This window comes from Natrix helvetica (genome assembly GCF_964273705.1).
Source record: "Natrix helvetica genome assembly, chromosome: 6".
In the NCBI taxonomy this organism is placed as follows: Eukaryota; Metazoa; Chordata; class Lepidosauria; order Squamata; family Natricidae; genus Natrix; species Natrix helvetica.
Window position 1 is genome coordinate 750,001 of NC_138553.1, and position 26,622 is coordinate 776,622.

A 26,622-nucleotide genomic window follows, 5' to 3' on the forward strand; every position below is an offset into this window, starting at 1 on the left:
GGAGGCGCCCAGCAAACTTCTCCTGGGGGCTGGAGTGCCTTCCTCTCATCTTACAACTCCTGCGCCCGTGTGTGAGAGTCTGCCAGCCTTTGAAGGCGGCTTGACGGCTGGTGGATAATGAGCTGCCTGGGATGTTGGCGCTGCCGGCTCCGTGCTCCTCCCGGGAGGATGCAGTTGCTAAGCGAGGGAGAGGAAGGCTCCTCATGACATCACCCAGGATTGGCAAGACACTCCCAGCAAGGGGGCTCTGCGCGGCTCACTGGGGGCTCCAATTCAGCTGCACCCACAGGAACAGCCAAACTCTGAGGACTCCAAGCCAGCAGGAGGAAGGGTGACTCCTCACCCCCTGTATAGGAATAGCCCTTAGACTTATATGCCACTTCAGGGTGTCTTACAGCCTCTCTGAGCGGTTTACAGAGTCAGCCTCTTGCCACCCCCCCCCACCCCCAACCATCTGGGTCGTCTTTTTGCAGACCTCGGAGGGATGGAAGGATGAGTCAATCTTGAGCCAGTCAGGATCGAACTCCTGGCAGTTGGCAGAGTCAGCCTGCAATCCTGCATTCTAACCACTGCGCCATCATGACTTCCTTCCTTCCTTCCTTCCTTCCTTCCTTCCTTCCTTCCTTCCTTCCTTCCTTCCTTCCTTCCTTCCTTCCTTCCGACTTCCATACCGCTTCACAGTGCTTTCCAGCCCTCTGTAAGCGGTTTACAGAGTCAGCCTCTTGCCCACCCACCCCCCCCAACAATCTGGCTCCTTATTTTACTGATCTCAGAAGGACGGAAGGCTGAGTCAACCTTGAGCCTGGTGAGATTTGAACTCCAGGCTGTGGCAGAATCAGCCTGCAATGCTGCCTTGCAACCCCTGAGTACTTTTATGAACCTGGGTGGGCTTCCTCATATACAAGGGGGGGGGGCTTGGCCCAAGAAGGAAGAGGAGGCCATCAGTTTACATGTAGTCCTCAACTTACGACCACAACTGAGCCCAACATTTATGTTGTGAGACATTTGTTAAGCAAGTTTTGCCCCATTTTACAACCTTTCTTGCCAACCTTTCTTCTGTTAAGTGAATCATTGCAATTGTTAACTTCATAACACAGTTGTTAAGTGAATACCCCTTGAGTTTGCTCGTCAGAAGGTGGCAAAAGGGGATCACGTGACTCTGGGACACTGCGACCATCGTAAATGTGAGACAGTAGCCAAATGGTACAAATTTTGATCATGTGACCATAAGGATGCTGCAACAGTCATAACTTCAAGACCCGGTCGTAAGTCCATTTTTTCAGTGCTGTTGTTTGCCAAAAACTGGAAGCAAATGCTAATGCTCAGCAAAACCGTCATAAAATGAGTCCCTATGGCTTCGTGATGTTGCAGGTGGATGTAACTGCGAGAGGTCTGCTGAACGCCTGACATGTGGAGGGTGGCCATGAGGGAGGGAGGGGGTGGATGCAGTGGTGAAATTCATTTTTTTTTACTGCTGGTTCTGTGGGCGTGGCCTGGTGGGCGTGGCCTGGTGGGCGTGGCCTGGTGGGCGTGGCCTGGTGGGCATGGCAGGGGGAGGATACTGCAAAATCTCTCCATTCCCTCCCCACTCTGGGGCCGGCCACAGGTGGCATTTGCCGGTTCTCTGAACTACTCAGAATTTCCGCTACGGGTTCTCCAGAACCTGCTGGATTTCAGCCCTGGGTGGATGGCCGTCAGCATTTCAAATCCAGGTGGGTCCTTCAGGTAGTCTGTCGTAACATCAAACAGCTGCCAAGTAACTGGTCCTAAGTTGAGTCTTAAGCACCTGCAATTGTCCCAGGGCCCCAACCTCAAGACCTGAGAAGGATGCGGTGATCCTCTGGGCCAGTTCTCCAAGGCCACCTTGGCTTCAATGGGGAGACAGGAGTGTCAGCCACGAAGGAACCTCCCTGACCACGAGTGGTGGGGAAATTCTCTTCCACCCCCACTGATTGTCCGGATAGAGAGGATGCAGCCTGTGGCTAATTTGGGCCAATTAATGCCACGTTTCACAGCCATGAGAGGAAGCAGACAACCAAGAAAATCTCCCAGGTTCCCGTGACTTTCTCTCTCTTGGAGAACAACAAGGCCTCCGTTTTTCAGAAGATTGTGATCCCCCAAAGGCTGCAGAGGGGAGAGCAACGTTGAGGGCGCACCCATAAAACACCGGCCACTCTGGGTTCCCCTCAACCTTTTGTAAAGCCTGGCCGAGATGCCTCTGACAGCCTTATCATCTGCTGGGCTGACAAATGACCCAAGAGGAGAACAGCCATCAATTACCCAGCCTTGTCCCAAGCGTCCTTCCTTCCCCATCACGGCCAGAATCAGCAACAAGATCAGAGGCAAGGGGACAGATGTTAAAACCACTGCTGCAAAATAAGAGGGAAGCTCCCGAGAAGCCCTCTGCCAGTCTTGCGCAGAATAACGGAGGTGGAAGGAAGGCACCTTTGAGGTCTTCTAGTCCAACCCTCTGCTCAGGCAAACGGCTTTCCAATCCCTTCTTAAAAGTCTCTGCTGTTGGAGCACCACAACTTCTGTCCCACCGATCAACTGTTCTCACTGCCAGCAGATTTCTCCCTAGATTGCTTCTCTCCTTGATTAGTTGATGGATTAGTTCCCATCCTCCTCCTCCTCCTCCTCCTCCTCCTTCTTCTTCTTCTGCCTTCAAGTGCTTTGAAGAAGAGATTAACCCCCCATCGTCTTTGTGGCAGCCCCTCAAATATTGGAAGAGTGTGAATATGTCAGCCCCCCCCCAGTCCTTCTTTTCATTCAAGTAGACGTGCCCAGTTCCTGCAGCCGTTCTTCCTATGTATTAGCCTCCAGTCCCCCCTCATCCTCTTGGTTGCTCTTCTCTGCGCTCTTTCGAGCACTTTACTTTAAGGAAGAGAATAAAATTTAACAGAGACAAGAGTAAAGTTCTTTCTTTATCTCACAACAGCTCCACCAGGTGCCTCTCCAAAGCCCCGTAGCTGCCACATCCATGCCTGGACATGCAAGAGACCAGCATGCTTCTCCCCCCACCCCCACTTCACACAGCCTCCACTAACCCTCCCCCACTTAATGCGGCACCAGCCCCACCGCCTTCCCTCCCTTCCTGGGACCAGCTGATGTGGCAGATGCCAGAGGAGTCACTGGTGAGGGGCATGACTGACGTCTGCAACGCAACGCGTGTCAACTTCTGTTAGGGATGCTCCTTTTCCCTTTTCTGATTTCATGCCTTTAATTTATTCCTTTTATTTTTGCTTATTTCTTGTTGCTACCTTCGTAATATCACAGCCACTTAAAGCCGGATGACTGAACTGAAGCCATCAGATGACAATTGAAATGAAACTCATGTCCTGAGGATGGTTGTCTGAAGAAGGGACAGTGGTCAGCTTGAAGGGCTCCCCTGGGAAGCTCTGAGGGTCCCTCACGTGTGTCGCTCATGGTGGGGTGGGGGGGCAGGGAGGTCATGTTGCCCCTTGGAAGAAGAGACACCCCCCCCCCCCGACAGAGGAGGGTCCAACTACAGCCAACCTTTCAGCCAAGGCCATCAGGCTTCCTTCTTCCAGGACAAAAAGGAAGGAGGGCCACAGAGAGTCTATCTCTAGCCTACTGAAAAGAAGGACCGGGGGGACATGAGAGCAGCCTTCCAATATCTGAGGGGCTGCCCCAAAGAAGGGGTCCACCTGTTCTCCAAAGCACCTGAGGGTAGAACAAGAAGCAATGGGTGGAAACTAATCAAGGAGAGAAGCAACTTGGAATTAAGGAGGAATTTCCTGATAGTGAAGACAATTAACCAGTGGAAGAACTTCCCTCCAGAGGTTGTGATGGATCCTCCAACACTGGAAGTTTTTCAGAAAAGATTGGACACCCCTTGGTCTGAAATGGTGTAAGGTCTCCTGCTTGAGCAAGGGGTGGGACTAGAAGACCTCCAAGGTCCCTTCCAACCTGGTCGTTCAATTACAGTTGCAAGTCAAGGACTCCCTATCTGGGCTTTGTGGGGAGGCCTCCCCTGGGGGCCAGCTGGCCTTTGTGCTGCTCGCCTTCCACAAAAGCCTGGAGACCCCTCTTCTCCCTCTGGTGCCGGCAGAGGCTGACCTGGGAGGTGGGGCCGATGGCCGATCTGTCAGAGGCCTCGGCTCTCAGGCCGAATAGTTTTTAAGATGCTTTGCTGTGACATTTCATGCCACGCCTTCCCCAGATCACAAGACGGAGGTGGGTAAATGCAGCCTATAAATCCATCCAGTCCATCCATCCACCCACCCACCCAAACTGAGCAGAAAGAATCCATCAAGCAGACGCCTGGAACAGCCCCCCCCCCACCTGCTTACAAAAGCCAAACATTTGGAAGGCAGAAGCCTTCCTGAGGCCTTCAGATCTGTCAGCTCTCTTCCCACCGCAGGCCCAGGAGAGACTCGCCAGAGCTCTTCCTGGATCACTGCAGATGGAGCCGGCTTGATCAGTTTTCAGCCCCCGCCCCCGTGTCCTTTCCTGAGGACCACTATAACCAGGCAGCACAAGGCATCCCCCTCCCACTTCCCTTCTTGTGGCCCTCTGCAGCGCCCCTGTGGCTGGGCCTCCCCTCCCCCTGGCCTGTTGGAGGCAGCCAACCTCCTTGGCCCGTTGGCCGTGCAGGAGAGCAGGGGTGGGAAGGGGAGGAGGAGGGGGCTGGTGGGAGGGAAGAAAGAAGGGAGACAGGAGGGCTCCAGCAAGGAAGAGAGTAGGTGGGAAGAGGGAGTTGGGGTGGGGTGGGGTGGGGGGCTGGGGAAGCCCCAGAAGAGAGGCAGTCCCAGGTCCAGAAGCTGGAAAAATCCATCTAACTGGATCCCTTTTAGTGGCTTCCCACCCAGCCAGCCCAGCACACAAACGGGATCCGGTCATGAGCAAAAGGCCAGGAACCACACCTGAAAGTCCAACTGAACTGATTTATCCCAACTAATGGTCAACAGCTGCTCGGAGTCAAATAAGGGTCCAAGAGCTTCACGGTGGGTTGGCTTTAGTACGTTTGTGGCTACGGAGAGATTCTAGGCTGGTTCCTCTTTTGACTCCTGCTCCTTCCAAAGGGAGCGTGGCCTTGGTGCTTCCACCCTTCCTTTTGCTTCTCCTTCTCCCCTCTCTCCATCGAGGGCTGGGATCTGCATTTTTTCAAAATGTTTTCTTACTTGGGGAGAACCCCCCCCCCCATCATCTATAAACAGAGTCTCTTCTGGAGATAGTTTGGTCCACAGACACGGGAAGAAATGTGCAGCCCAGATTTGGGAATCAGCAAAGGGGCGCAGGCCCTCTGCCAACCTTCACCCGCAGGGGTGTGAGCTGGAGCATTGCGACCCTTGCCTGGGCAGATCCATTTCTCTTCTGATGGTTCCCCCTGGTTGAGAGGTTCTTGGCCTAGCTCCCCCTGGGCTGAGGGTCTCATCAACACGTCAAATGACTCCACAGAAAACCTGTATATTGTGTGGGTCAGAAGGAGGGCTGAGAAGGACGTGGACTCCTTGTATCCTGGCCATCATCGGCTCTCTCTCCTCAGGATGGCGCTACAGGGCCTTACCCTAGACCCAGGGGACACCTTTCTCCCTTGTGCCTTCCCTCTGCTGATCATCAAAGCCCAGAGTCCCCGTTTCCTAGCTTCATTGCCAACAGGCCAAGTTCCTCGGCTGTTGTAGGAGAAGCGATGGCAGAATCTCAGGATGGAGCTGAAGGAGGAATGGGCCTAGAATCCCCTCGTAGCCACAAGCAACCTTGGACTCCATTGCCCTCACCTGACTCCCAGCAGGGGCTGAGCGTCAGTGGAGAAGATTCCTGCGCAGAGGCTTTTAGCAGCAAATCATTCTGACTGAACCTTTGCATGTAGATCTGATCTTTTGTGCCTGACCAGCTGCGCTACGGATATTTGTCTTGGACGGTTTCAAAATGATTTTAGTCTTTTAATTGCCGTGTTTTATTTTGAACTGTAAACTGCCTGGAGTCATTGATTGTGATGGGCAGCTGCAGAAATTGGATGCATAAATAAAACAAAAAAGGCATAAACTCTGACCCAGCGGCCCCCTCCAAGAAAATGAGCTCATTGCTCCCCCCCCCCGACTGGAGGCGTTACACCCAACGCCTCTGAAGAACCTCAGCCTGAAATGAGAGAAGCATCTCAGGAGGAGGAGAGACGGAGGCTCTACCAGAATGGCCTTTGCGCAAGAGGGGCACCCCTTGAAGACCCCCGTGGGTGAGGCAGCCCCAAACAAAATGGGTCAAGACCCCGTTGGATACCCCATTTGCCATTTGGCACTCATCCACAGAACCCAAAGGGCAACGGCTGATCCCCTTGTCCCACCTGGATTTCCGTTCTGGAAAATGGGTTCCTCTTCCTAGAAGTGGGCTGGAATCCCCGCATGCTCCCCCAAAGCCCCTGGGAATCCTCCCCCCTCTTCCAGAATCCACCCTCAAACCAACAGCAGCTCAGCTAGGAGGCCAAGCAGGCCTGCCTGCGGGAGGGATCTGGGGGTCCAGCTGGCTCCCTCCAGCACCCCAGAACTGCAGGACGAGGGAGTCGGTAGGATTCCCAGAAAGCCAAACTTCTGTTTGCCCAGGTGGGCAGCTTGTGGCTGAAGTGCAAAGTCCAGCTACCTTCAGCCAGTCAGCCAACAACCAACCAACCCGTGAATGGAGAAATGGTTAAGGAGAAGGAAGAAGTTTCCTAGGTTGAAACGACATCTTTGCTCCTCAAGGTCCAGGCAGACCTTGCAGCTTCCTTCTGCCCAGCAGGGCAATGCAGCCGCAGCTCTGCACAGGAAGAAGAGGCTGAGCCCGCTCCCCTGGCAAACAACTCACCCTTTAAGCAACTGACCAGGATCAAGCCAGGGCACCACCAACCCACCAAGAAAGGCCCTCCTGTGCTCCAGTCCAGGCATCCGGAGAGGGTGGCGCCCTTCAGAGTCACGGCAGTGCCGCTGCTTGTGGCTGCCCAGTCCAGAGGTTCCGGGAACAGTCCTCCCTTGCAACCCACCCGGGGCCCAAAGAGAGGGGGGCCTTCTTGGCTCAGAGGTTCTGTCCTTCCCATGCAGGACAGGGGGAAAGAATCACAGTCAGCCATTAGAACCAGTGTGCTGTGGTGGGGAAGGGGCTGGCTAGAACAAGGAAGGCTGTGAGTTCTAGTCCTGCCTCAGGCATGAAAGCCAGCTGGGTGACTTTGGGCCATTCACCGGGAATTGATGAGTTCTAGTCCAGCCTTAACCATGAAAGCCTCTCTCTCATGCCAACCAACTCCGCAGGGTCGTTGTGGAGGACAAAGAGGAGAAAGGCAGAAGCATGCACGTTCTTCGCAGCCAGGAGTTACTTATAAAGGCAGATTAAAAACCCCAAAGGGACGGAGGCTTCATCATCGGTCAGAGGAGGCGACCCAGCGGCGCCGATGGCAGAGCGCGTCCCCCCTGCGGGGCAGCCGGTCCCTCCCCGCCGAGGTCTCGTCGCGTCCGGCGGCTCACCTGGGCTTGGTGCGGCTGCTCCTGCGCAGGGAGGGCGCGTCGGCCTCCTTCTCCTCCCGCACGCGGTGCAGCGACGGGGAGCGGCTGTGGGCGCCGCGGGGCCCGGCCTCGCCCGCCGCTTCCCGCATCTGGGCCAGCAGCTGCGGGGGGAGGCCGCGGAGCGAGGGCGCCGGCGAGTAGGACGGGCGGCTCTCCGCCTTCAGGTTGTTGTCGCTGGCCGAGCGCTGGAGCAGGCGCGGGGAGGAGAGCCCGGCCGCCCCCACCAGCCGCCGCCGCTTGGTGTAGCTGGGGGTCTCCCGGAAAGGCACTGCGGGAAAGAGAGACGGGGGGGGGGGCGGTTAGCACGGCCGGACCACAACCCCCCCCCCAACGCTTCCCTCCCGAGGTTGCGGGAGCTCCGGCCCTGGAAGCTCTCCAGAAGAGACTGGACGGCCCTCTGTCAGAAACCGTATACGGTCTGCCTGGCGGGGGGCTGGACTAGATGACCTCCAAAGCCCCTTCCAACTCTGTTAATCTAGTCCATTCGTGGACTTCAGGGCTGGCCGGCGGACTGCGAGGCGCTTTGACTTCACTCGCGAAGAAAACCTCCCGGGCAGGACGGGGCTATGCAGGGGGCTGTGCAGAGGAGCTGGGTCGGGTGGGGGTTTGCCAGAAGTTGGGGCTCTGCTACTCCCGCCCCAGAGAAGCAGCCCAGCACTCCCCCCCCCCCCGAGGAACCTTTCCCCGCCGACCTGCCCACCCCAGCAGGAAAGGCGCTGGGAGGCAGGTGAGGATGGCGGGACCCGGAGACGCCTCCCGTTTCTCACTTGGGGGCCCACCCGGGAAGTGGCCAGACCCCCCTTTCTGAGACCCCCACTCCCCCGGCCTCACTCAAGGCAGCCCTGCAAGGGAGGGGGTGGGGTGAGGAACCTAATGGGCACCAGGGACCGGTTCCGTAGAGAGTTTTTTCCGTGGGTCGGAGGGGACGTAGTTTCGTCTGCTGCCTGCACCCCCCCCCCCCATGGGGCTTGGCTTGCTTGCGCGGCCCGGATTGTGGCTTGGCGGATCGGTGCCGGTCCAGGGACCGGGGATTGGGACCCCCGCCCTGCCCTTAAGGGATGGCTGCTGCTTTAGGTCCGAGTTGCTGACTTTCTAACCGCCGAAAACCCCTCCCAGCTGGCTTGTGCCAAGAAGCCCCCAGAGCCCCTTTTGCTGGTGGGAAGGTTTTTGGCCCCCTTTGGCCCCCTTCCCCCCAGCCTTCTGAATGCCCAAATCACAGCCAAGTTTTTAAAAGGAGATTTCTCCAACTCTTTAAAGGTTTTTAGGAAAAGATTGGACAGCCATTTATGGGGAACGGTACAGGGTCTCCCGCTTGAGTAGGTGGTTGGACTAGATGACCTCCAAGCTCCCTTCCTACTCTTATTCTATATTCTTGCCCTCCCGTGTGCTGGCTTCAAACTCTGGGATTCAAAAGGACAGAAACGTTGGTCTCTTTAAAGGAGGGGGGTGGTCCTAATGCCTGAAAGAGAGAGGCCTGCTTGGTGGGGCTTCAGAGATGCTGTGGATGGGATTGGGTTCAAATTGGGGGCCCGAATTTTCAAAGCAGCCCCCTGAAACTCCTGGTCCGTTGCCTGCCTGGACTCCCTGGCTCCCTTTAATCTCAGTTTCAGGACCCAACCAGGTAACATCTGCAGTTCCAGTAAGAAGGGGGGGGGCTTGCCCTCAGTTTATGTTTATGTATATTAACCCCGCTCCTTACTAAGCACTGATGACGTTACCTACTTTGGCCCATGAAACGGCTGCAAGGAAAGCCCCCAGCTCAGAGAGCAGCCCCCATTTCAGCCCCCAGCTACAAATCCTCTTCTTCCTTGGCCAATCACAGCACTGGCGAGGACATCCAGGAAACATCTGCACTTGGGAGGAAGTGACAGCTGCCACGACTCCACGTTGAGTTCTTGCCGGTTCTGCATGGAACTCCATCTCTTTGGAGGGGAGTCCTATTCCCCCCTCTGGGCAGGACTTGCCACCTCCGCTCCCAGTATCCTGTGCCACACTGGCAGAGGCTGCTGGGCGCTGTAGTTCAGCAGCAGCTGGCAGGCCGTCACTTTACTGGTAGCCCTCAACTTATGACCACAATCGAGCCCAACATTTCTGTTGCTACGCGAGGCATTTCTTAGGTGAGTTTTGCCCCATTTTACAACCTTTCTTGCCACTGTCATTAAGCGAATCACTGTAGTTGTTTAGTGACATGGTTATTAAATGAATCTGGCTTCCCTGTGGACTTTTGATTGTCTGAAGGTCGCAAAAGGGGATCAGGTGGGAAACTGCAACCGTCATAAATCTGAGTCAGCTGCCAAGCCATCCAAATTTTGATCATCTGACCATGCGGTCGTAAGTGTAAAAAACAGTCGTAAGTCCCCTATTTCAGGGCCATTGTAATTTGGAAGGTCACTAAGTGAAATGTCGTAAGCCGAGGACTACCTGTCCTGCATGGAGTAAGGCTCCCCCCCCACCTCCCTTGCAGTTTAAGTCCAACTGGGGAGGAAACCTTGCAAATGAGATTTACATTTCAAAGCCCCCACTTTCTCCTGGCATTAAAAAGCATCCATTATTGCTTTGCTTACAGGCGGCTTCCCTGGTAAATGAATGTCAGCCGAGCAGACGCTAATCGGGAAATGAGGAAGATTAAAGCCATTAATTATCATCACAGGAGGCAGCGCAAACGGCTCACCCGCCCCTCTGAACAGGAAAAGCCTTTGTCTACTGCAAGGAGGGAAGAGGCCCCCTGCCTCACGGGTCTCTCTCTCTGTCCGTCTGACCTGACGCAGGTGGGGAGCAGCCTCAAAGGAGGAGAGCTGCTCCATCTTCCTGGTCATGGGGGTCCCAAAGGTGCTTTTTCCAAAAGGCAGCTGGACTTTCTGGGGTTCCCCCCACCCCTCCTGAAAATGTTTCACTTCTCACCCAGGAAGCTGCTTCTTCCGTTCTTCTTCTTCCCTTCAATTCAGAACGGAAGAAGATTCTTAGATGAGAAGCAAAGCTTTTCAAGGAAAAAAAAAACCCAAAGTGCTTTTGGGATTTCAAAGGAGGGTGTGTGTGGAGGGGGGGGCAGAAAAGGAAAGAAGCCCATCCGGTGGGGTGCCTGAGGATAACGTGCCTTCAAGGGTGGGACCTGAAGGGGTCTCCCCCTGGTGAATCCTATCGGATAGTCAGAGGCTGTGGGGAGAAGGTGGCGATAGCTACACCTTGGGCCAGGTAGGTCGACCCTCTCAAAGGATGCAAACGACCAGCTGTCTGCAAGGAGTATCAGTCCTTCCATTCCCCATCAACCGGTCAGAGCTGAAGAAGCTCCTGGGATGAGAAGCGAAACCTCTTCAAAAGAAAAAAACCAGAAAGTCCAGTTGCCTCCTGAAAAAAGCACCTTTGGGACACTAAAAGAACTGTTGTAAGTCAAGGACTTATGGTGGTTCCATGGAGAGGCATCAAGAGAGCAGGGCATCCTGATCCAGAAGTGGGCACTATTGCCACATCAGAGACGTGGGCAAAGGCCTTTCCCGGCCATGGCAGCCACCTTCTCCTCAAGCAGGATGATCCGTGGGTCCGGGAGGAGCCAGCGGACTCCAAGGGCCCCATCCAGAACCCCAGATGGAACACATCAATGGCTCCAGTTGGCATCCGAAGCCAGCTGCCTCACCTTGCTAAGACTGAGCTGGCACAGCATGATCCCTTCTCGCCCCCCCCCACTTCTCCAATTGGCTCAGGGTCCAGAGGTGGGGCTGGAATCCCCACGTACTTAGGATGCCTGACCCTGTGTTGATCTTTCTCGGGGCGGCTTGGAGGTGCTAAAAGGTGTGGGGGGTGGGGGGAGGGAGAGAGAGAACAGGGCACTCTTATCAGTCCACCCTCCTGGGAGTAGGTGGTTCAAGCTGCCAGGAAATCAGGAGAGGGGGGCTGTTCAAAGGAGTATAAAGATTGATTGCAATCTTGAGTTTTCTATAAGAATCTGGCCAACTGACAGTTAAGGGAAATGAGGTGGGCTGGACACAGATCTCTCGTGAGTGTGAAGAGACTCATGACTTGTGGCTGTTTGACCCCTCCATTGGACTAAGCCTGGTCATCTCCTACAGGTGGTCCTCCGTCTACTCCCAGGAGGAGGAAGGAGAAGAATTACTGCCCTCCCCCTTCCAACCTCCAGAGTCTATGATGGATGGTCTCAAAGGCAGCTGGGATTTCAAATGAGACCCCGAGGGCTGAATTTACCCATCTCAGGCCTACCAGCCATTAATTTGGGCGGTGGTCTTCCAAAAACCTTTTAATCTCATGGTATTACCTCTGGCAATGGGCTGGAATGTTAGATGATGCTGGTTTTGTGTAGAATTGAAGGATGTCCCCGAAGCAACTTGGCTTCATTGCATTGTGGTTAATTTCATTTGGCTTTTGTGGGCAGGCGTATCAAATGGAAGGGGGGAAAAAGGGAGGAAAGGAAGAGAAAGGAGGGGGGAGGGGAGGAGAGGGAGGAGGAGGAAGGGAAGGAAAGGAGGAAGGGGAAGAAAAGGAAGGGAAGGGAAGGGAAGGAAGTCAAGTGAGAGGTCTTTGGAGCAGGTCTTGATCTGAATCCAGACTGAAAGGGATAATCTAGAATGATCCGTCCCTCTGCCCTCATCTGGAGATAACATTCGTATGATTTCAAATTCTAACTCCTTCCCCTCCCTCATATTTTAAAGCCCTTCCCAGCCCGGAGTTCTTGCTTCCTTTAATGACCAGCATTGATTTCAGATGTCCTGTTAATCTTGATAGCAACCAATTAAATTGACATCCCTTCATGGTTGTTTGTATGATTGGCTACGCTTTAATTAGCCATCTGACCCAGCAAGATTTTCTTCCTTAATTGGCTTCCCTGCCAGGTTGCAGCCAAGAGCCCCCCCTCCCCCCCCCAAGGACAGGGCCGCCCTGCTCTCCTCCGCTGGCTCCGGAAGCCCCTTTGGAGAGTTTTCCCCAGAGCAAAAAGGGGTGGAGGGAGCAACGCCTGAACGCCCCCCCAGCCCCAAAACCACAGAAGGAATTTCTTCATTCACTGTTTTTTCATTCCTTTGATTTCGATGGCCGCTCAGCTCAGCAAACGAATTTGGCCGGCTCACAATTCAGGAACTTATCCAGGTCGTCCCGGACTTACAGTTACAATTGAGCCCAACATTCCTGTTGCTAAGTGAAACCTTGGCGAAGGGACTTTTGCCCCGTTTTACAACCTTTCTTGCCACAATTGTTAAGTGAATCGCTGCAGTTGTTAAGTTAGTGACACGGTCGTTAAGTGAATCTATTTTCCCCCATTGACGTTGCTTGTCAGGAGGTCGCAAAAGGGGATCAGGGGACACGGCCACCGTCATAAATGCGAGCCAGTGGCCAAGTGTCTGAATTTTCATCACGTGACCACGGGGAGGCTGCAACGGTCATACGTGTGAAAAATGGTCACAAGTCACTTTTTTCAGTGCCGTTGTAACTTTGAATGGTCACTAAATGAACTGTTGTAAGTCGAGGACCACCCGTGCTGCAATTAGGATCTTAAAAGAGATTTCAGAAGAAGAAAACGCCCACTCCAAGGACGCCGAGAGCGAAGGATCTAAGAATATAGCCGGGGGGGGGAGGGGGGGTTGGCGCACACGGCATCCCAGGCTCCACCCAAAGGCAAGAGGGGGGGGGCAGATCCAGGCTGCGAAAACCCATAGGGCACTGCGGGATGGGGGTGGTTCTGCCCTTAGGCAGAGAGTGGACTAGATGATCTCCATGGTGCCTTCCTCCCTGTCTCCGATTCTCTGGTCTCCCCGGCTGCCCTCTTCCTGGCCCCGAGACCCCTTTCCCTTCCCTTGGAGCCCCCCCCCTCAGCAGGGCCCCTGTGTATCTGGGGCCCAGGGCCCCTAGCATCTTCAGAGGGCTGGAGGGGGGGGGTCAGGCTTTGCCCGTGTTTCTTTGGGGCTCCGTGAGGCCCCCGAGCCCTGCAAGCTGCAGCACTGGGGAAGCCCCCTGGCCTTAATTTGGGGACTTTCTCCCGTGTCCTTAAAACTCTCCTTTGAAGAAGAGATTGTCTGAAACAGGGCAGGCTCTCCTGATTGAGCACGGGCCGGACTAGAAGACCTCCAAGGTCCCTTCCTACTCTCTTATCCTGTCCTTTCGGTAGCCCGTGTCGGGCGGGGGGGCGGGGGGCGGACCCCCTGCTGTTTCCAGATCCTCTGCTGATCCAGACGTGTTTCGAATGAAATCCTTTTTCAAAGGGAGCCCCAAAGCCAGAGAAGCCAATTAAGGAAGAAAACCTTGCTGTCATTTCTGGGCGATGTCGTTAATTAAATTGTAACGAATCATACAATTACTTACACCGTGTGGGGACATCAATATAATTGGTTCCTCTCAAAACGCCGCCTCCTGGCTGCCATCTCGGGATCAGCTGGCTGGTTGCGTCCCCAAATCTGGCACCCCCTTTTCCCTCTGGCAGGACTTCTCCCTTCCTCCAGGATCCCCCAGCAGCCCCTGAGTTCAGCCCGGGAGTCCGTGCCTGGGGCTCCAGGGCGGCTGGGAAGGGGCTCAGCCCAAAAGGGCTGCCTCTTCACAGCCGGCTTGCCAGGTGTGGGCACCCAGGACTGGCAGGGAGGAGAGCAGGGCCAAACAGCCACTGGACCTGGACTGACCCAGCGGCCGGGAGCCTTGGGCGCCTGGTGGCAGAGGGGTTAGAGAGTGGCATGGCAGGCTGACTCTGCCCGCAGTCAGCAGTTCAATCCTGACCGGCTCAAGGTTGGCTCGACCTTCCGTCCTTCCGAGGTTGCTCAAATGAGGACCCAGATTGTTGGGAGGCAAGAGGTTCCCCCTCCCCCCGGGGGCTCCTAAGCCCTACAAAAGGCCAAAGGTCGCACACTCACCAACATCGGACTCTTTGTGGGTTTTGATGATTTCCGCCAGTTCAAAGTTCCCCGCAATGATGGCCACCTGTAAGCAAAGAGGCCAGAATGAGCCACAAAGAGTTCTTGGAGGGCCACTCTGCCTCACAACAGCCCTGCAAGGTAGGCCTTCTGACTTCTTACAAGGATAGAGGGATGGACGCACTCCGTCCCAGCTGCCGATCCCACAGCAGGACTGGAGGCCAGGAACAGCCGGGCATGGAGAAGGGGGTTCTTAGCCCCTGCGGACCCCCAGAAACCTTGGGAGAGATGCCCGGTGGGCTCAGGAGAAAAGGGCCAGGGACCCTTACGTGCCCCATTCAGCCCCCGGGACTCAGCCTACACCCCCCCCCTGTACTTTTATTCAGGGGGAAAGAAAGAAGCAGCCCCATGACCCCCTCAGGCTGGGGAGAATCTGCCATCTCCGAGGGCCACTTCAGGTGGGGGTCCAGAAGAGGCAGAATTGGGTGACATTCGCCCACCCCACCAGCAAGTGGAAGCTGCACAATTCACGTGGGGCAGCTAGGATGCCCTCTGTGCCCCGATGCCCCTCTCCTAGAGATGGCACAGCCATGTGGTGGAGAAGGCTGGCCGGTGGTGTTGGAGAGAGGGGGCCTGGCGGAGGAGTCAAATGGGCAGTTAGCCTGCCATCCCTAGGTGGGGACATAAGGGTGACGTCTGACCCCCTTTCAATGCCCTTGAACCTTATGCAATGGGGCCCCGGTGCAAACGGCGAGTCTGGGAAGATTCCCGTAAAACAAGCACAGGGCAACAAAGGAGCCAATTGACGTCTTATCAACCCAGGTGTGGATCTGTTTGATCAAAGCAGGAGGTGAGAAGGGGCTGAGCTGGCTCCACATGGCCCCCCCTTCTCCAGCTCCGGACCAGGGGGAGGGATTCGGGGCTGCTTGGGGTGCTCTTCCTGGTGCGACCCCCTCCCTGGGCCCCAGAGGAGATACCCTCCAGAGACTGCGCCTTTTCCCTGAGGACTTTTGGGCAGAGGAAAGGGGGCTCTGGCAGGGGTCTCACCCCCCCCCCCCAAGGCCTGGAACTGCAGCTGATCCAAGATGCCTCTTTCTGACTTGATGTATGTAATGGATACCGAAGGGCGTGAAATGCAGCTCTCCAAGTGGAAAAATCACAAAGCCCAGACAGGTGGGGGTGGGGGGAGGGGACTCATGCCAGTCGCAGGGCTTCAAGGGCAGGTGAGGAAGAGCCCAAGAGGACTCAGGGGCCCCTGGAAAAAGGGTTTGGTCAAGAAGAGAGAACCCCGATCCTTCTCTGGGGCAAGTCTTGCTCCATGGTTTGATAGAGCAGCTGAATTCCACTTCAATGACAGGACAACGGTGGGAAGGGACCTGCGAGGTCTTCTAGTCCAACCCCCCCACTCAGGCAGGAGACCCTATGCCATTTCAGACAAGTGACTGTCCAGTCTCTTCTTTAAAGACCTCCAGTGATGGAGCCCCTCCCCCCAACCTTTTAAGGCAACTGGTTAATTGTCCTCCCTCCTTAGGAAGTTTCTCCTTAGTTCCAGGTTGCTTCTCTCTTTGATTAGTTTCCGTCCATTGTTACTTCTCTTGCCTTCAGGCGCTTTGGGAAATAGGTGGACCCCCCCCTCTTCTGTGTGGCAGCCCCTCAAATATCAGAACACTGCTCTCATGTCAGCCCTAGGGTCCTAGTCCTTCCCCCCCCCATTAGACTAAACATTCCCAGTTCCTGCAACCATTCTTCCTATGTTTTAGTCTCCAGTCCCCTAATCCTCTTTGTTGCTCTTCTCTGCACTCTTTCCAGAGTCTCCACATCTTTTTTACATCGTGGCGACCAGAACTGAATGCCGTACTCCAAGTGTGGCCTTACCAAGGCTTTGTAAAGTGATCTTGATTCTTTCCCTCTGTTGATGCAGCCTAGGACTGTCTTGGCTTTTGTGCCCATTGCAGCACGTGGCTGGCTCCTGTTGAAGCGATTGGCCACTAGGGGTGGGCCAGAGGGGGGGGGGAAGGGGGCCATTCTCCTCCAGGAGGTCCCAGGCCTTCCAGGGCGTCCTGCCCTCCCAAAGGGGTGGGTGTGAGAAGCCCCTGCCTCTCCCTTCTCTTGCTTTCCTGGCCTGGGTAGGAGAGGGAGAGAGACCCTCTGCACCCCTCTGAAGCCTCTCTCTCTCTCTCTCACCCCCCCTCTCTCTCCCCTGTGTCAGAGGAGGGAGCAGAGGGTCCCTCTTCCAGAGCCCCCCATGCTCCTACCTGGAAGGCCGTCTGGCTGTTGTAGTTCCGGATCTCCTTGCTGGCTCCCCGGAAGAGGAGAACCCGGGCACAGCTCTCCTGGTGGGGAAAAGAGGGGCAGTGTCAGAGCTCCTCCGGGCTGGGCAGAGAGGCGGCGTCTCTGGCCTAGTTCAGCCAAGGGTGGTGCTGGGGGGGCAACCTTCCCCGGGCACTGTGGGGAAAAGGAGGGAGGTTTTGGGCCCCGGGGCAGCTTCAGTCCTGTAGTCTGTGGCCCCAGGAGGACGGGGCAGGGTCCCTCCCCGCTCTCTCGCCCTCTCCCCCAGCCCACTTCCATCCTCAGCCCAGTGGAGGGTGTGGGCCTTGTGGGCCCAACTCCTGGATTCGGACAAGAGGGCCAGCGTCCGGTTACCCCTTGCAAGAGCCCCTGGGGCTGGAGGCAGAGAAGGGCACCACTGGGGTGGGGATTTGAGCCCTCCCCCCTTCGCCAAGTCCACCTTCCTTGGAGCGTTATTGAAAAGTAATACATGGAACTTGGTGTTAACTTTCGGGAAGGAAAAGAAGGAAAGGAGAAAGGAGTGGAGACTCCAGGGTGGGAGGCCAGAATTCCTGCCAGACACGGGTTAGCTACGCCCTCCTCCAGGGACAGGTGAGATTCTTCAGAAGGACCAACAAGCCCAGAAGGCTGAGCCACCCCCACCCCCCAAGGGCCTCCCCTGCTCAGCTCCTTTGACACCTGCTGATGGGGGGGGGCTGGGGTGTGCATGGGCGTGTGTGTGTGGGGGGGAGACTGACCTGGTTGTAGAGTGCGCAGACGTGCAGGGCGGTGTTTCCCGAGGCATTTTGGGCGGCCATGTCTGCCCCGTAGAAGAGAAGGTGCTCAAGATGCTGGACGTGTCCGTAGCGACAGGCCTGCCCAGGAGACAGGAAGGCATGACTCGCACTCACAGCCCACTCCAAGGCCCGCCACCCCCTTGCGCTACAGCTCCCACTCCGGATTCCAAATCCCATGGTGCCCACCGTCCCCCGGGCCCTCAGACCCCTCCCCCCAATTCTGCATTATTCCCCATTTCATTCGTTGATTAAATTTATGCCACTGATGAGGAGAGAGCTCAAGAGAAGCTCCGGCAACACAGGCGGCCCTGGACTTACGACCACAACTGAGCCCAAAACGTCTGCTGCTAAGCGAGACGGTGGTTAAGTGAGTTTTCCCCATTTTACCACCTTTCTTGCCACCGTTGTTAAGTGAATCACTGCAGATGATAAGTTAGTGATGCGGTTGTTAAGTGAATCCGAGCTCCCTAGTGACTTTGCTGCTCAGAAGGTCACAAAAGGGGGTCACGCCACATCGCAGCCGTCATAAATATGAGTCAATTGCCTCTGAGTTTTCACCCTGTGACCACGTGGCTATGGCAATGGTCGTAAGGGGGAAAAATGGACATAGGTCGCTTCTTTCAGTGCACTTGTAACTGTGAACGGTCACTAAACAAACGGTTGTAAGTCGAGGACTACCCGTAGAATTCGGAGGCAGGAGAAGCGGGGGGGGGGGAGGCTGAATGCCCACATTGTTTTAAAGCTCCCCCCCCCCCCACACACACACACTGCAGGGAGGTTTGCTGCAGGGTCTCCCAGTTGCCCCCCTTCCCTGCCAGGTGGGGATTCAGCAAAAGGGCTGGGGGCATTTCCACCTGGGCCCACTCCTTTTCCCCCCCTCCCCCACTAAGCTCCTGCGACCCCCCCCCCCCGGCACCCGTGGGCACCCAGGGCTGGCATGGCTCACCTGGTGGATCTCTTGCCAGCCGTTCTCATCGGTGCAGCCCACCTTGGCATAGTCGTGCAGGAGGAGCTCGCAGCAGTAGGGGTCCCCCCCCACCATGACACTGTGGTACAGGGGGGTCAGCCCCCGGCTGTCCTTGTAATCCGTGGAGGCACCCAGGTCGAGCAGCGTCTGTGCAAAGGAGGCCACGGGGGGAGGGGGGCATCAGGAGGGCCGGGCATCCCTGGCCGATCGAGATGGGGGGGGGCAGAAGAAGCCCACAAAGGCTGGGGGGGGACCAGCTAAGGTGGACCAGAGCTGTCTTTCCCAGAGAGATTTCTCCCTCTACGCCCTCTGCCAGCTTGCCTTAAGCTCAAGCAGACACATACTTTTATTTTGATGGATTCGTTAAATAAATCTAATGATGTATTATTAAATTGTCATTATTATTTTATTAAATAATTCATAATAGCAGTTAAATAAATGTGTGTGTGTGTGTTTGTATTTAATATTCATTTATTTATTAATTAGATAAATTCATTTATTTCAATTTATTGGCCACCCATCCCGGATCGAAACACTTTGCGCAGAGGTTTGTCCTTTGGCACCTGCTGAAAACATGCAGAAAACGCTCCTTGAAACGGGGCTCTGCCACCTGGGCAACCTGAAGTGGAGCTGTGGACATCAAGGCCCAGTCTGAGCTGTGAGCCTGTGGGGTGGGCTGCCTCATGAAGAAGGGATTTCTCCCTCCTGAGGCATCTTCCACAGCAGTGGGATGGTCACCCATCAGCCGGGCTCCAGCGGTTGGTCCCAAAGGGGCTTTTCTCCCCCCAAAAGGCAACTGGGCTTTCTGGGATTTCTTTTCCTTTGAAAGCTTTTCACTTCTTATCTGAGAAGCTTCTTCAGTTCTAGCTGGAGAACTGAAGTTAGAACTGAAGAAGCTTCTTAGATGAGAAGCAAAATGGTTTCAAAGAAAAAAACCCCCAAGGAAGTCCAGTTGTCTCTTGGAAGAAAAGCCCCTTGGGGAGAAACCACCACAAGGATGATTGACAACCTCCATAGACCGACTAGTGAATCCGTCATGAGCAGGGGTTGGACTAGATGACCTCACACTCCCTGGAAAGTGCAAACCATCCAGGTTATCAGCTCCCTCCCTCCCTCTGGATAAAAACACTCACATCCACAACCAACCTGGCTCTGATGTCAACACCCCCCCCCCAATTCCTTATGGACTTATACAACCAGGGGAGACTCTCCCCTCCCTCCGCTCAGCTGCCGTTTATTATCCCTGCCTGCCTCCATCCATCACGGGCCCTTCTTACTGCATCCCCCCCCCCCCCAGCCCTCGGAGGCATCCATCATCCTGGCCTACTTAAGGATGGCAGACTCTCCCCCCCCCCAGGGGCAGGCAGGCAGCCCCTCCCTTGCTGGCTTCCTCACCCCCGGGGCTGGCTGCCAAAGGTCCGGGGGGGCTGGGGGCACCTGGACAGGTCCACAATTTGGATCCTGGGACAGAAGCTTCCAGGAACTGCGGCCGATGCCTTTGGATCCCATTTGGGGGTCGGCAAAGATGCCCCCCCCAGGGCGGAATGGGAAGGTGGTCCGATGTGCGTATGTGGACCCCTCACAAGAGCTCCTTCCTTGGTGCCCTCTGAGCCTGGCACCTTTTCTGGCAGACGTTCCATGGGAAAGGAGGGGGGGAGGGGAGAGGGTTTGCCCTGTCAGTCTGCTTCGGCTGTGGTCGACTGTCTGTCTGTCTGAGTCGGCCGTTCCTTGACGGGGGTCTGGTTTAATGCTTGGTTGTTAGTCTGGTATTCCCCCTGGGGTCCATCTCTGTTTCTCCGGCTGTTGATTGCTGGCAAGGAGGGACTTTGAAGGTCCCTTTAACCCTCCCACCCACCGCCCACACCAAGAGACCCTCAGGGGACAAACTAGGACTGAGACCCAGCAGCTTCTGGAGAACTGGCAGCGGAAATGTTGAGTAGTTCGGAGAACCGGCAAATACGACCACTGACTGCCCCCCCCCAGTGGGGTATGGGGTGGGGGAATGGGGATTTTGCAGTATCCTGCCCCTGCCACACCCACCAAGCCACGCCCACAGAACCGGTGGTAAAAAAAGTTGCATCTCCTCCTGCAGCATTGCAGCTCCTGCCCTCCCAGCCCCCACCGAGGACCAGGGTCAGCTGTCCAGGCTGAGCGGTGCCCCCCAACTCTGGGGGTAAGCGGAGACTCACCCGCAGGGCAGTGTGGTTCCGACATCGGACGGCCTTGTGCAGAGCGGTCATCCCTTCGCGGGTTCGGAAGTCCAAGTGGGCACCACCACTCTTCAAGGCTTTGATCACCTCGGCACAGAACTCCAGCTGGGCACTCATGGTCAGGGGGCATTCTGGGGAGGGGAGGGGAGGGACGGCTCTCAGCAGGGAATCTTTGGAGGGTCTCCTTCGGTCCCCCCCCCGGGTCCAATTGGACCAGTCCTTTCCCTCGCCTGGGTGACTTCCTCCCCTCCGGCTGCATCTGCCTCCCCAAGTAATCGTGATGAAATAAAAGCCTGGCTTGGTCCACAAGGAAGAGCGTCCTTCCTGCCCCAGGAGCTGCTGAGGATCTCTGGGCTCTCTCATCTGCCCCTCCATAGCTGCCTGGTTTGGCCCAGCAACCACCCAGGAGAGGGACGGACTTTGAGGGATAGTTAGGCCTGCAGAGAAAGCTATTGCAAGCAGCCTTCCTTCCCCCCAAGACCTGTGGGTTGTACAGGGCACAAAGAGGGCTGGGGAAATACCTACGGAAGCCTCACGCCCTGGGCACCAACTGTGCCAACTCCTCCCCTCTGGACGCCACTCCAGGGCATCGCCCACGAAAAGAAGGTCTTTTCCTCCATGCCATCACTCCGCTAAACTAACTCCCACAGCACTGACGCCTATTTACCCGTGTAGTAGGGCTGTATTACTATGATCCTTCTCATCTCTTCTACTATCTCCTCTTATTGGTATATTTATTGTTATCATCATTATTTCTCTTTAATTTTGCATGCGCAGTGAGAGCTTCTGCACTGGAGACAAATTCCTCGTGGGCCTAATCGCACTTGGCCACATAAAGGGCTCAATTCAATGCGATCCAATTGATAGCCAGCCGCAGGGATCGGGCATTGGACGTATATGGCACCCTGAGTGGGTGTGGAGGGGAACGCAGCATCTCTCACATGCTACGGTGCACAGGAAATCCTTCAACACATACGAAGACGTCCCGCTGGCAAGAGAAAATGCCCTTGACGTGGCCCAATACGGGGTGGATGTCATTTAGTTTTAATTCTATTTATTTTACACACTTTTAAGGGTGCTACATGTTTATGACCTCTTTCACCCCTGTTTTAGCTGCTCATGGTTGAATGTGACTCATCTGTAGCAGTGGTGGGTTGCAAATATTTTTACTACTGGTTTGGGTCGCTCCCGTGGGCACGCAACACTTCCGCACATGCGCAGAAGCGTCTGGGCGGGTGAGCGGGGCCTCCCACCGCCACCACTACGGGTTCAGCCCAGCAGGCCAAACTGGTAGCAGCCACCAGGGGTCTGTAGGTGCTTCAGGCAGGAAGAAATGAAGGTGGCTGGATGGCAGCGGAGAGAGTTCGCATTCATGTGCGTAGAGGGAGGGGCCTCCCTCCAGACAAGGTTCCCAGGCTTCCCCCGTCCTCCTGGGCTGGCTTCCCACAACATGCTAGACCAAGCGCCCCCCCCCCCCTTCACACAGGCCTGCCCCACGGCAAAAGCGAAAGGGTGTGCAATATCCCAGGTGCTATAAAGGCAGCCAAGGGTCCCCAGGAGAGACTCTAGGAGGCAGGGGGTGAACCTCTCCTGGGCCCAAAGCTCCCCTGAAGGCGGACTTTCTCCACCATGGTGACGTGAAGTGGCCTTCAACCCACAGGATCCCCCAGCCCCCCCTCCATCTCACCTCCAGTGTCCGGGTCGTGAAAGTTGGGGTCCAGTCCTTTCTCCACCAACCGGCTGACCTTCTCCACATTCAGGGTCTGTACATAGTCCATGAATTTCTTCAGATTTGCCTGCAGCCACAAAACCCAGGAAGAAAAGAGGCCGGTGAGTAGCTCCCCCTGGCAGCCAGGCTGCAGGCGGTGGGCCAGAGACCCCTACCTCCAATCTGGGAGCCCCAGGAGCCCTTTCCCTCACTGCAAGCAGGGAGAGAGCCTTTGGCCGCTTGTGCCCATCCCCTCCCCTTCACACCTGACTTCCTCCCATCCCTTTGATCTTGCACCTGGGAGGGTTCTTACACACACAACCCACAACGCAGCCCTCCCGATCCATGGCTTCTCCTGCCTCCCATCAGCTTTGGGCCTCCAGCCAATTGATCAAGAACAGCTGCCCTCCTCTGGATCGGCATCAAAAAAAACCTGATACTACAGCTAAAGCCTTTGAATGTACTAAGAGAGGAAAGGGTAATTCAAACCTGGTTTCAGTATAGACAGTTACAGGCTAGATGGAAAAAAAGATTAGAAAATTGGTATCACGCAAAATGAGGATAATTTGGTAAAACAAATTAGGGACCAGAGTCAAATGCATATAAAAAGGTTGCATAATATACTGATAGAAATAGATTCTGAAACAGAGTTAGTTAAAGAATGTATGATAAAATGGGCAGAAAACTTTTAAGAACCAATAATGATGGAAACATGGGAAAAGATTTGGGTAAAAAATGTAAAATTTACGCAAGCTCAAAACTTGAGAGAGAATTTCTATAAGATGTTTTATAGATGGCATTTAGATCCTAAAAAGTTAGCTTGTATGTATCCGAATTTACAACCTAAATGTTGGAGATGTGACTGTGCTGACGTGACGTATTACCATATATGTGGACTTGCAAAAAGTCAAAGCATTTTGGATAAAAATATGGTGGATTTCACCGTTTTTCACACTTAATCACCATGGTCCCCATGGTCATGTGATCAAAATTCAGACACTTGGCAATGGACTCATATTTATGACGGTCAGAGTGTGCTGGGGTCATGCGGATGACCTTTTGGGACCTTCTGACAAGCCAAGTCCATGGGAAACCAGATTCACTTAACAACAATGTGACTTATCAGCTGCCGTCATTCACTGAACAATCGACGTCAAATGGGGCAAAACTCACTGAACAAATGTCTCCTTTAAGAACAGAAATTTTCATCGTATGTCGAGGACTACCTATATTCACAAAAGAGAGACTGTTCCTATTTTTCTTGATGAAAAACCCATAAGTCTGTTGGACTACAGTTCCCAGCATCCTTGGCAGCTGCCCACCTTCTCCCTGCAGGCTGCTGACAGAGCCCACCTGGCTTCCTTCTTTCCTCCCATGACTTCCTTACCCTTGTGGGGGGTTTTTTCAATTGGAATTTTGCCCCTCTGCCTGTCCTCAAGGTGGCCCTTTGCTGTCCTCAAGGTGGCCCTTTGCTGAGCCTGCAGCCTGGGCTGTGTTGTTCTCAGCGGGGGCCCTGCCTGCCTCCCCACGGCTGCAAAGAGTCAGAACCGCTCACAGTCCTCACCGGGGGTCGGGGTGGGACGGGGGCTTCACACTGGGGGGGGTGGACCAATGAACCCCCCCTGCCCCCACTATGCCCCCTCCCTCTTTGCCATCTTGTCTTAAGGGTTTTATCTGCCGTAATATTCCATACAGGAGGACTTTCGTGTTTTTAGTCGTAAGCGGCCCAGAGTTGTCGGATACGAGATGGGCACAAACACATTCCCTAAGAAATAAGAAATAAACAAAATCGCCTCTTTGGTGAGCTGCTTCATTGGGGAATTTTGATCTCGGAGGGGATCAATGGGACCCCAGGCCCCTCCTGGTGGGCCCCTTCCTCCAAGGGAGGGTCTAAAAAGACCCCCTCCTTTCTGCAGGAGAGGGAAGGAGGCAAAGAGAGTCCCCTCCCCTGGGAACCAGCCTGTGTCTCTCCCCCCCTCCAACCCTCCCAGGAAGCCAAGGACCCCCAGTGTGCATTGCTTACAAGGGTAGCTGAGCCCAGAATTACAGTTGCCTGTTGTGACGGTCGTTAAGCGAGCTGCCACGTGACCACACCCAATTGTACATTTTTGGGGTAGCAGTTGTTTAGCGAATGCCACCGTCATTAAGTGAATGTGGTGGACATTTAGCAAACCTGGTTTCTTCAACCAACCCTGAATTACGCTCAAATGACCATGGGATGCTGCCAATGGGAGCCCAGAAGGCAGCTGTGACCAGGGCCGGCCCAGCGGGGGGTGCGGCCTTTGGACCCCTGAAACCTGGTCCTAAGTAGCTCTGTTGCCATTTTGAACGGCCATTAAGTGAGGGGTGGTTAAGTGAGGACTGCCTGTATTTGGGAGGGAAAAGGAGAGCGATGGCAGGAGGGGTGTGAGAAAAAGTACGGAGAGGAGGATGCTCTCTCCCCTCCCCTCCCTCTGTCTCTCTCCCTCCCACCTCTTTTTCTCTTTCTCTCTCCCTCTCCCTCTCTCATCGACACATCCATTAACCGTCCTGGGAAACGCTGGGGGCCCTGAAGAGGCTCCTTTTCAGAGGAGGTGGAGTCCCTTTCAGATCCCTTGCAGGCCAGGACTGCCCTGGGCCCTTTGGAGGCCCCTGAGCTGTGGGGCACACTCAGCCCGGGCACCTTCTGCCAGCCTTGCCTCGGGGGAGATGGGGGGAGGCAGCTCAGCTGCCCCTCTTGGGCCACTTCCTTTGATGCCCCTGCCCCCCCGGCTTCCCAGGGAGGAGAAGGGCCCCTGCAGGGCCAGAGCAAAGGGGATGGTGGAGGAGAACGGAAGGCCTTCGTGGGAGGGAGAGAGGAACAGGTGGAGGTCACGGTAGCTCAGCCTTGGGGGCGGGTGTGTGTGTGTGAATTAGGGGAAGAAGGAGTGGCGAGAGGGAGGCGGAGAGCCCCCCCCCATCTTCTCTGGCTGCTTCCATGCTCCCTCCTGAACCAGGGAAGGGGCTTTCCCAGAGAACCATCGCCCACCCAACACAGCAGCCCCCTCGGCTCCTGCTGCCCAACAGGTGCAGCCCAGGGGAGACAGATTCAGGCTGGGAGCTGCCGGGGGCTGTCCGAGGTCCTGAAAAGCCCACTTGGCAGCCCCAACCGCCCGAGGCGCCAGCCCATTAAGCAAAGTGCTCTGGCCTCCACTCAACACAACTGGATTGGGAGAGCTCCTGCCCCCCCCCCGCACTTCTCCCGTTTCAAAAGCAGATGAAAATAGAGCAAGGCGTCTCTTTCAATTAACCGACCCTCCACGCAATTACAGAAATGAAACGCCGGCCGGTGCCAAGGCACAGAAGCATAGGGAGCCCCTGGGGAGGGAGGGTCTCGGGACTCCTTCGCTGGCATGAGATGGGGGGAGGGGCTGAGCCAAGAGAGCATCCCTGACTGGGATCCCCGCTGGGGGAGAAGGGCCTTCCTGCTCCCTTTCCTCTAGGAAGGAGTGATGGGGGAAGAGAAGGAAGGGAGCGATGGGTCGTGTTGTCCATCAGGCTCAAGGCTGAAAGGCCTTCTGAAGGGGGATCCAGGGGCTTCAGCCTCTAGAGGTGAGAGTGAGAAGGCTGCCCCAGAGGGGAGAGGAGGAGAGGAGACCCTACTTCTCCCACAGGCCTGGGAGCCAATCCCCCGTGGAGCACGCAGACCCCACAACCCCCTGGCTCCCCCTGGCTCTCCTCCCCACTGGGCTTCTCTTCGGAGCCTGGAGAAAGCAGCAGCAGCAGCAGCTGAAGGGGGCCTGCCCTCCAGGGGGAGGCAATGGGGCTCTGCTACCACAGCTGCTCCCAACAGGCCAGAGGGGGCTGCGGAGAGGATGGGCACCGCCTTTATTCTAGCCTGGACAAGGGAGCTTCGCCTGCGTGGGATCCCCTGAGAGCCTTCGGCTTTTCTCCTGGCTGGAGGGGGAGCCTGATACCTTTGGAAATAGGAAGGCCAAGAGGGCGAGAGTCGGAGCCCCCGAGCAGAGCCCACCCCTCCTCCTCTGGCCAGAAGACAGAAAAGGTCGCGGACGGAGGACGGAGGGCCAGGCTGCCCGTTTCCAGAATCCCCACTGCTCCAAGAACACCCACACCGCCTGGGCCCAAGCTTCACGAGGGGCCAGGAACGAAGATCGGTAGGAAGCCCTCCGTTCCCTCCTGCCCTTTGCTACTTTGGGGACCGGCTCAAAATGCAGCCGCCATAGAAACCGCTCTGAACGCCTCTCCCTTCTACACACGGCAGGCAGCAGGTTGCCAAGGAATTCAGCCTCCACATCATGTTGTCGTTTGCTGCACACTTGAATTCTACAACAGAGCTACGAGGATGATCAAACAAAGAG

General features: G+C 55.6%; 2 protein-coding genes across 7 annotated transcripts in view; one reads left to right on the forward strand and one right to left on the reverse strand.

Moving 5' to 3' along the window:
- Positions 1 to 26,622, forward strand: part of LOC309394511 (nucleoside diphosphate kinase 6-like) — a 435,625-nt gene that overhangs the window by 191,031 nt on the left and 217,972 nt on the right. The gene's annotated exons all lie outside the window — the stretch shown is intronic.
- Positions 1 to 26,622, reverse strand: part of SHANK3 (SH3 and multiple ankyrin repeat domains 3) — a 241,380-nt gene that overhangs the window by 122,727 nt on the left and 92,031 nt on the right. For all 6 annotated transcript variants that reach the window (XM_081957745.1, XM_081957744.1, XM_081957742.1 and 3 more), the window contains exons 5-11: positions 22,265 to 22,373; positions 20,557 to 20,708; positions 18,347 to 18,514; positions 17,362 to 17,478; positions 16,591 to 16,668; positions 14,336 to 14,402; positions 7,455 to 7,761 (exon numbers count right to left, since the gene is read on the reverse strand). In XM_081957745.1, the coding sequence (XP_081813871.1) occupies positions 7,455 to 7,761; positions 14,336 to 14,402; positions 16,591 to 16,668; positions 17,362 to 17,478; positions 18,347 to 18,514; positions 20,557 to 20,708; positions 22,265 to 22,373 (998 nt within the window). The remainder of the gene's footprint in view (positions 1 to 7,454; positions 7,762 to 14,335; positions 14,403 to 16,590; positions 16,669 to 17,361; positions 17,479 to 18,346; positions 18,515 to 20,556; positions 20,709 to 22,264; positions 22,374 to 26,622) is intronic.